At 36.8% G+C, this 10,572-nt stretch overlaps 1 protein-coding gene across 1 annotated transcript; it reads left to right on the forward strand.

Moving 5' to 3' along the window:
- Positions 1-200: 200 nt before the first annotated feature.
- Positions 201-9,550, forward strand: PPWD1 (peptidylprolyl isomerase domain and WD repeat containing 1; the record flags this gene model as incomplete). Its single annotated transcript, XM_010087105.1, has 8 exons — positions 201-324; positions 1,323-1,425; positions 2,081-2,181; positions 3,438-3,558; positions 6,123-6,570; positions 7,148-7,338; positions 7,828-8,017; positions 9,369-9,550. Coding segments are annotated over 8 exons (1,460 nt in total), but the record flags the coding sequence as incomplete, so codon positions are not given.
- Positions 9,551-10,572: the final 1,022 nt, after the last annotated feature.

Genomic DNA, 10,572 nt, shown 5'->3' on the forward strand with positions numbered 1-10,572 from the left:
TTTCTGGCCCGTCTGGAGGGCCCCTCGGGCCGAGCGGCGCGGGGCGGTGGCGATGGCTGTCCCGCGGGTGGCTGCCCCGAGCTGCAGGAGGCGGAGCAGCCCCGGGGCTGCGCTTTGACACACGGTGGTGGTGCCTCCGGCAGCTCGAGGCTCTCTGACTGTCACCGTAAAGGTAATGTGAGTTTAACGGTGTTCGACAGGTGCAAGCCTGCCAGTTCAGTGATAAATGCCATCGCACCGGTGTTAACAGTCAGGATGTAAAAATAGGAGACAAAAGCAGAAAATCGGATTATTTTGGGTGGGCCAGCTCAAACGATGAAATAGGTCGGTGCTAGCACCTGGAATTTAAGCTGCAATACCTGTGTGGGACATTGAATCTTTTAACAATAACAGGGATACATTTGGTTTTGGAAGATGATGAAGTGCAGGATGATGTGCTTTCTGGCAGTAGTTTAGAAATTGGTGTATTTAATTTATTTTTTGTACATTCAGAAAGCCAAGGTAATAGTTGCTTTAAAAGGGAGCATTTATATGAGTTTGTCCTGGTTTCGGCTGGGATAGAGTTAATTTTCATCTTAGTATGTAGAAGAGCGCTGTGTTTTGGATTCACTGTGGAATTTGGTATGAGAAGAATGTTGATCACATACTGATGTGTTTAGTTGTTGATGAGAAAATCAGCAACTTTTCAGTTGCAGGTTGTGCACTTGCTAGTGTGCAGGTGCACAAGAAGCTGGGAGGGAGCATAGCCAGAGCAAGTGACCCAAATTAGCCAGTGAGATATTCCAGATCATGCAACAACATGCTCAGTATATAAGTAGTTGGCCGGAATCTCTGTCCTGTCTCTTTTCTGGGATTGCAATTTTAGGCTTCCTCTCTCTTCTGGGATCACTAGCCAGGAACTGGGGCTTGGTCAGCGGCTGATGAGCAGTTGCATATGTATCACCCATTTTCTTTGCGTTCAATTATTAAATTGTTCTTATCTCAACCCATGAGTCTCCTTACCACTACTCCTCCAGTTGTCACCCCTGTCCCCTAGAATGGGGGAGGGTGAGCAAGGAGCTGCATGGTGTTTGGCCAGACTGGCTGGTTTTAAACCACAACAGGGTTAAAGCAGAGTTTGAGTGGCTTTAGTCTACCAATAATCTGTAAGTCAAAGTACAAAGTCACAGTAGAAACCTCTTCTGTTATGTTTTGCACGAAATCCTAGTATATTCTTGACTAAAATTGGAGTAAGCCTAATCAAGGGTAAAAAAAGGAGAACAGAAGCTAGATGTACCTTTGTGAAAAAAAAAAATCCTGATTTTTCTTTTTATCTTGTTTAGTTCTTGAATTTGAGCATGTTTATCTTGAAAATCTACCATGTGCTTCGATGTATGAACGCAGTTACATGCACAGAGATGTCATCACACATGTAGCATGTACTAAGTAAGTGTCTTTTTTCCATTGTGTCTCATTGACAGTGATGTATTTTTGTATATGCTAGAAAGTTTCCATTGTGGAAGTTTAATGATGGAAGGTTACTGTGTCCAAAGGTGGTATTTAAAAGTTTGGGGTTTTTTTTAAGTTAGGTGCAAAGGAAAGACTTACAAAGAAGCAAGATAAAAAATTGTTTAAATAGACTAAAAGAGGGTCTTAAAATCCTTATTGCAGTGTGCAATATATAGAGGAATAACAGCAAATGACTGCATCTGAACAAAATATGATTCATCGGAACTTCAGATTGAGGAGATAACTTTCTTGTCTTTTTTATAGATATATATACACATATGTTAGCAACTACTGTTAAACCAGACCTAAAATAAGAGTAAAATGTACATAATCAAAAGGGATAATATAATATATTTCTTAAATTCAGGCTGTTGGCTTTTCATAGATTAATCCAGAGTGCATTAAAATACTTGTTTGCTTTTCAAGGAGTGATAGCACCCATTCAGACGTACTGTCACAGTAATTTGTCTAAAGTTCCTTCTCTACACAGTGTTAATTACTGTTCAAATTACTGCCCCAGAGTGGTGTGAAAGTCCATAATACGTGTGTCTTTGTGGGGCATTCTTTTGTTATTTTTCTTCTGTAATTGTAGGACAGATTTCATCATAACAGCCAGTCATGATGGACATGTAAAATTCTGGAAAAAAATAGAAGAAGGGATTGAATTTGTTAAACACTTCCGGAGTCACCTAGGTGAGAAGTTAATTTTTCTTCTATAAAGGACCTTACTTTTTCCTGCCCTTTGCTCTTAGTCGTTTGAGGAGGAGCACAAATAAAGAGCAGAAGAGTTCTGGGATTCATTTACTGCAGTCAGGGATTAAATGATATCTGCCTATCTTCCTTTATTCCCCTCTCCTGTTACATTTTGCTCACAAACTACAGGAGGGATAGAGTGAGCATAAAACATGTGGGACTCCTCCTGCACAGATCCCCTGCATGCTTTGCCTTGCCTTGTGCCCTGCCTGTGGGGAGAATGTCTACGACATGAAGAAGCTGTCTATTTTAAAATAAGTGAACAAGGTACATAACAAGGTTTGTAAATTCCAGAAAGTTTAAGATGATGTTATTTTAAGTAAGGTTACCTCCATCTCTTATATTTTTTTTTTGCCCTGCATTATGGAAAAAAATAGCTGTATTCATCTGCTGTTATTGCAACCGTAGAGTAAATTCTGCATCGTTGTCAAGATTATCAGATGAATTGCAATTAAGAATTAATAATTTTAACCTGATTTGCTGAATTAGAAGTAGACATAGCTCTTCTATACTATGGTAAGCATTAAATGGGCTGGACAGAAAATGAAGTTTGCATTGCTATTAGAAATTATGATATGCCTGATATAAAAAAAAACAGTTTGCAGACTGTTACAATAGGAAAAATATTTAATAATAGAAGGTAAAAGTACTGTTTTTTTTTACAGTTAAAAAAAAATCTTATGGTGGGTTCTTGATCTTGACTATGAGCTTCTCATTATATACAGAAACAAGATGTGAGAACAAAGGCTACCAAGCAAAAATAAGTATTGTGAAAAATTTATGCAAGGCTCAGTTGGAGAGTAGTTTCGAGTATTGTGTGTGTTAATAGCAGGACTGTAATAATCTGTAGAATTCTTCTGCTTTTTCTCTTTTGAGAGATGCAAGCTGAAGAGCACACAATTTTTTACCATGTCATAATGTTGTTCTCAATTTTAAATGAAAATAATTGCCATTATCATCTTTCATCTATATATATGGTTAGTAGTTCATTGTCAGGTACCTGATTCTAAGCAGTGATAGGATACAAAGTGTTGTTTTGTGTGGTTTTTTTTAATTGAAGTAATTTTTTTTTAATCAAAAAGGTGGAGAAACAGCTGAGAAACAGGTTTAAATCTCTGCAGTTTTTTTCCTGCAGAATATTGAAATGAAGGATGTCCCTTTTCTGTGTCTTAATAGTATATTAACTTTTTTAATAGGTGTTATTGAGAGTATTGCTGTTAGTTCCGAGGGGGCATTATTCTGTTCGGTTGGAGATGACAAAGCAATGAAGGTGTTTGATGTAATAAACTTTGATATGATCAACATGCTGAAACTGGGGTAAGTTGCTCAGTTCTTGAAGAGGTTTGTTTTGGATTATAAATGAGGGTTATTTTGCTAAGAGGTAAGTCAATAAATTGTTTTTTTGGAGAGTTTTCCCCCCTCAGTCAGGTGAAGCTAAGTTGCATTATCTGAAATGCATCCAGTGGCTGGAGACTTCCTTACTGAATAGAAAAAATTATGACTCTGTGTGTGACAGTACGTGAGTGGAGTAGGTCTGTGTCTTTCCTCAGTGGCAAATATTATGCACAAAGTTGTAGTTTTTCTCAAATTACTTAGCTAGGCATAATTTTTTCCTGTTGTTTGACACTGAATTAAAAAATGATAGCCAACTAATAGATCCAGTAGAGAAGAAATTTGGTCTCTCTGTATTGTCTTATTTGTTGTAATTGGGATAGAAATTTTCTTGTCCTTTATAAAAAATATTGTTTTCCTTAGTCTTGCTGTTGTAGGATTTCTGTAGTTATACAGTCTGTTGCTGGAGAATCTGGGAGAAATACTGATGGATGTTATTGGAATTATAACAATAACAGAGGAAAACAAGCCCCACACTGTTACAAGGCTGGATTTGGAGGGTAGGAATATCAATGAATACTGTACCAAGAATAGTAGAAATACTGATGTTTCCACAAGCCTTTTAAAATTGGAGAATTTATTCCTCGTAGTCTACTATTTGTGGGCTACTTGTGAAGCTGAATAGAAGTATAAACCCCCCCAAAAAAGCAAAAGCTTTTCAGAATTCCTATATAAAAGCTGATGTTACCTTTTTTGCTGGTTATAGTTTTAGTATCATCCTCCAGATAATGTACTTAACCTATAGGAATTGGTTCCCTCTTTGCTGTCTGCTGTGGAAAAATTCCATTTAGCCTTAGTCTTTTATTTTTGCTGTGCTTTTCGACTTAGCAGCCCTGTATTGTCACTAAAAAATTGGGAAAATTATAGGATGAAATAAAATTAATTTAATATTAGAAAAACTTAATTTGATGTTACAATAGAAGGTACTTTTTTTTCTGTTTGAAAATTCATGAAAAACTGAGGTAGAATTTAACTCAATTTTGCTTCAGGGATACCCTGAGAATGCTACCGACTACATTTTTCTATAGTACATTCCCTGATTTATCTTTAAATAGATTTTTTCAACCTCAGTAATCAAGACCCTCCTCTCCCCATATGTTTTTTTCCGAGATAATTGAGTTTTAGCTGAAGTGAACTTTTTAATGAAGAAGAGAACAGTACATAGCTGTGATATAAGCATTGTTCTGAGTAGCCTTTTAAAACCTAGTGTTTGTCGCTCTATCTTCTGCATTACTGTTTAGTGAGCAGATAATTTCTGTTGACCTGCCTAAGATTTTTTTCATGGCTCTTTGCCCAGGCTTGCAGTGGTCAATGTAGAATCGTAAGTTCTGTGTGGTTGTTTCAGCTCAGGTTGAGTTGTGTGCTTTGATAGGTATATGCTGACACATTGTGGAGTTGATTAGCTTTGTCTCAAATTTTCCAGATCCTTTGACTTCTAAATCATCTGTACAGTGCGGCTGTCTGCAAATGCCCATGCTTTATGCTTCCATCAATTATCTGAAGAAGGGCAGCTATTTCTGCAGAAATGTTGGATAATGATCCATAGGTCAATGGGACATGATATTTATTAATTTATTTGTGTTTATTTTATCCTTTTCTTTCCAGTGAGCCTAAGACAGACTTCTGGTTATGTTTGTTTTTATGAGAATCTTTACCAGACAGGTATTGAAAATCCAAATTATTAGTGTCTGTCATTTGTCAGTCCTTCAGTATCCATTAGTTTGATTTGTGAAAGGAACCTAAATATGAGTTTCCTATGGAGAACGTATAACTTCTTTGTGATCTGTCATTTAGTTTCTCAGTTCTGGTTCTCAAAATCTTTGCTTACAGATTTTTTTTAAAAACACACATAACATATTATTGATCATATCTCTGTCTTGTTTTGTTTGTAGAGTATGTTTTTGCAAGTAGCAAATGGGTTCCGTCTTAATTGCATTCAGAATGCTTATTGAATATAGGGTGGTTGTCTTAATTTTACTTATATCGCTTTTGAGGGGGGAATTTGTTTGGTTGTTTGGTGGGGTTTTTTTGGCAATACCTAGTTTAACTTTTCCATAAGTGTATGGTAAAGGTGCAGTTGTCTTAATTTCCACTGAAGCATTAGTTGCTTAACAGATGGAAGAGAAATGCTATTGAGTCATAGAAGTTGAGTAGTAATCATTAGTGCTACTGGGACTATTTAGCTGTATTTCCATCCTGATTCGTCTTTTATACACACCTTCTACCTTTGCTTCGTGTCACAGGCCCTTCATAAAACAATATTGGAGTGACAGAAATGGGCTGAGCCATCCACTGAATTGTGTTGCTTGGAAAAGCTTGGTTGTAACACTGTTGAATTTTAGCAAGACGGGTATTAACCTGACTAGTAAACAAAGCTCAAAATTTGCTTCTGATATTTGATTTTAAGTTGATAGCACAACTCGATTCTTATCTGAGTAAAGCCAGTCCTTATATCTTTTTTTCTTTTCTCCTTCCATTCCTTGTTGCAGCTACTACCCTGGCCAATGTGAATGGGTATATTGCCCTGGAGATGCCATATCTTCTGTTGCAACATCTGAGAAGAGCACAGGAAAAATATTCATATATGATGGACGAGGAAATAACCAGCCACTTCATGTTTTTGATAAACTCCATACATCCTCTCTTACTCAGATAAGATTGAACCCCGTCTACAAAGTAGTAGTGTCTTCTGACAAATCTGGAATGATCGAATACTGGACTGGTACTCCTCATGAGTATAAATTTCCCAAGAATGTGAACTGGGAGTTTAAAACAGATACTGATCTATATGAATTTGCTAAATGCAAGGCTTACCCATCCAGTATAAGTTTTTCACCTGATGGCAAGAAAATGGCCACTCTTGGGTCTGACAGAAAAGTTAGAATTTTTCGGTTTTTGACGGGGAAGCTCATGAGAGTCTTTGATGAATCTCTGAGTGTGAGTTTGGTCTTGCTTCTCTTTTTTTTGAGACTTTACTTATTTGAATTTATTTACCAGCATGGTCACCTAAGTTACCATCTATTTCTAAAGCTGAGTTTCATTGCTATATTTTTCTTGCAGAAGTTTTCCATGTTCTCTTTCTTGCTGCTTGTATTGCTTTGCCCCAGAATTAATTCTTACTGATTTATGTTAGTTATACAGTGAAACTGAGTTGTTGATTTTCATCTTTGTTTTCATACTGCAAGATTTCTTTTTTACTAGAAAGCAATTATGGAAAATGCCCATTTAAATGCCATCAAAATAATGAATGAAATTTGTCATCTTCTAAGAACTTTGTTAGACAGTTACACACTTCTTTTCTTTCTTTGCTTGAGCCTAGTACTACAAGATGCCTATTGGGTCATTAAAATAAAGAGAGTATTACTTGTATTTATTTTCATTCTTCAGATAAGCTTGAGTGGAGTAGCTTCACTTGAATTCTGTATTTTCTAATCATGTGGATCAGTGTTTTGCTGGATCAAAAGTTTAAAATGTATTAATATAATAGTGATTTTTTTCTCTTTTTTTCCTGTAGATGTTTACTGAACTTCAGCAGATGAGACAGCAACTGCCAGACATGGAGTTTGGCCGACGTATGGCAGTTGAGCGTGAGCTGGAGAAAGTGGATGGAGTAAGATTAATTAATATAATTTTTGATGAAACTGGACACTTTGTTCTCTATGGAACAATGTTGGGCATTAAGGTCATAAATGTAGAGACTAACAGGTAAGTTCCAGTGACATGTATTGAGATGAATATGTTTGCTTTAAAGTCTACATTCAGTCAAATTTGTAGTATATTTAAAACTTGATATGACTGGGGGAGTCTAATCTTTTTTTTGCTGTTGTTATTTGGGAGCCTTACATTAGATTGTAGATAAGATATTCCCATGCTTTGTAATGAGTTGTTGCAGTCTAAAGCTTAGTAAATGGAGGAGAAAACATGGCAATCATATTTGTATTAAAAATATATAATCATTTCCTCTCTGGCTGGCTGGATGTGAATAACATAAAGTAAATGTGAATGTGGGATTTTATTGCATAAGGAGGCTGACTAGTAAATTATCTAGCAAGTTTGAATGGACAAGTGTCATAAAAACAATAAAAAATTATTTTGGAAGGGTTTGGGAATTTTGCTTTGAGTCTTGCAGTAAGGAAGGAGACAGTGTCTGACTGAGCAGCTGATAGCTACAACTTTTTACATCTTGTACTTCAGGTGTATTCGTATCTTGGGAAAACAAGAGAACATCAGAGTGATGCAGCTGGCTTTGTTCCAAGGAGTAGCAAAGAAACATCGTGCTGCAATCACTATAGAGATGAAGGCATCTGAAAATCCTGTTCTCCAGAATATCCAGGCAGATCCAACAGTTATCTGCACAGCTTTTAAAAAAAATAGGTTTTACATGGTGTGTATGATGTCTGTTTCAATAACTTCATTCTTTTATTGATGTTTTCTCTGCGTTAATTTTATTTTTCTTCTTGCACCTTTCCAGTAGTTTTTGCCTTGAGTATTTGCAAACACATCTCTTCTAGAGAAGTCCCTGTATATTGCAAGTATATTCTAGAATTTTTAGCTTGAACTAGATAGAAATTGACTAGAAACAGCTTTAATTTTTTCCTTATTGCTCAGGCAGTTAAATAAACTTGGATGGTTTTGGCTGTCTAAGTTATAGTTCTCTGAGAAGGTTATAGGCTTTTGTTCTAGTTGGAAAAAAAAACCTCAAATAAGAATATTTAAAAGACCTAGCCAAACCTTATATTGATGAAGAAACAATAATTATAAAACATGTAATAAAGAATAATTAAATTCAGAGTGTTGTCAGGACTCTGTAGCACCATGAATGTTATGGGCAACTAAGACAAGAGTCGTCTTCCTGTTCACAATTCACATTTAGGTGAGATACAGTGAATAAGCCAAATAGACAAGCAATTCCAAAGTAGTTAGTAGTTGATCAGGGATGTGGTCACCATAGAGGTTAGAGATTGGTCTCTCTGTTGTTACTTGTGCTTGACTTTGATAGTGTTATCTGTTGGAGCAAAATAGTGTACTCTCTAAGGCTTTGTGTGGTTAATGTGTATTATATTGTGGAATATACTACTCTAAACGATTTGACAAGTGAAGAGGAAGATCTAGACAAAATCTGGAAACATTACTCACTGTTAGAGAAAACATGACTGTATGCCTGCAGAAATATTAGTGATTGTGATTTGATATGTAAGTGTACTACTCACTTAAGCGGATGCTCATGTACTCATATATTTATTCTATGTTTTACTGTAACTACAGTAAAAAATAAATTTCTGAGATTTCTTCTGTTTTGAGTTAAATTTGCTGGTTTTCTATAGTTTTGTAGTATTGGAATAAGAGGATTTAGTTTGACTTTGTAGTGAAACTAAAAGTTTTATGATGAAACCTGACAGTTTTGTCTGAATATAACAGAACACATTCTTCACTCTTTTAAAAGAAAAGATGCTGAACTACTGTGGACTTTCTGTTGAAAAGGAGAGGAAGCTTAAAGATAATAGATTGTAAAAGGTTACTTGGGTATGCATGTAGTTGTACTGGAATTTGTGACTGAAAATGCTGGTAACACATATCACCGAAATGCAAGGCTATGAATCTCTTGTACGTTTCAAAGCTAGTTGGGTCTTCAGCAGGTTGAATAATCACATTGATGTCTCTGGTGCAGAGCAGTGTGTAAAAAGGGGAAAAAAGAGAAAACCAGACAGTTAACCTTCTGTTCTTTTGTTCTTCAGTTTACTAGACGTGAACCAGAAGACACGAAAAGTGCAGATTCTGACAGAGATGTATTTAATGAGAAACCTTCTAAAGAAGAGGTTATGGCAGCCACTCAGGCAGAAGGTCCCAAAAGAGTTTCAGACAGTGCCATCATCCACACAAGCATGGGAGATATTCATATCAAGCTTTTTCCTGTTGAGTATGTATTTGGTAGCTTTTCTGTTACTTCATTTTTAATTCCTTCTATCTTTTTATTGGTTCAGGGAGTTTATTCCTTTCTTAACTTTTTTCTTTCTCTAAACCACAGATGTGGATTGGTCATTATGCTCTTCTGTGTAAGCTACATATTCCTGTAAGGCAGTGCTGTTTGATTCTGTCTTGAAAAAGAACGATGGCGTTGGCAGCAGCAGTAGATTTGGCAGCAAGTCTATGTAAGCTGGAGGAATGGTACAGTTTGCAGCTTCCAAATATGGCCATTTTACTACCTTTTATGTTATTGCAGCTCCTTCAAGAGCAACATAAAATTTATACCAGCGTATTAATGCTATGTGTATCCAAAACCAGGCACATAACTAAAGAAGAGTTTTATGCATGACAAATGCTAAAGGTATCGTGTCAGCGTCTTTCCTTTGTGATGCTAATATATGCAAAGATTTTCTTATAAAACAGCAAATTTATAGATTCTTACATATATTATATTGCTATACTTAAACCATTTTAGTGCAGTCCATGATTCTCCGAAAACAAGTCCATGTTTTGTCATAGGCACAGGTAGGGTAACAGAACCTCAGTTCTACCCTGTAGGGCTGCTAGTCTTTTATTGCTTTCTTCACCAATTATAGAATCATAGAATCAGAGAATGGTTTGGGTTGGAAAGGACCTTAAAGATCATCAAGTTCCACCCCCCCTGCCATGGGCAGGGACACCCTCCACTAGACCAGGTTGCTCAAAGCCTCATCCAGCCTGGCCTTGAACACCTCCAGGGATGGGGCATCCACAACCTCCCTGGGCAACCTGTTCCAGTGCCTCACCACCCTCACAGTGAAAAATTTCTTCCTAATATCTAGTCTAAATCTGCCCTCTTTCAGCTTATACCCATTACCCCTTGTCCTCACTACCCTCCCTGATCAAGAGTGCCTCCCCATCTCTCCTGTAGCCCCCTTCAGGTACTGGAAGGCTGCTATTAGAAGGAGCCTTCTTTTCTCCTGGCTGAACAACCCC

The sequence above is a fragment of the Pterocles gutturalis genome, unplaced genomic scaffold (genome assembly GCF_000699245.1).
Source record: "Pterocles gutturalis isolate BGI_N339 unplaced genomic scaffold, ASM69924v1 scaffold41071, whole genome shotgun sequence".
In the NCBI taxonomy this organism is placed as follows: Eukaryota; Metazoa; Chordata; class Aves; order Pterocliformes; family Pteroclidae; genus Pterocles; species Pterocles gutturalis.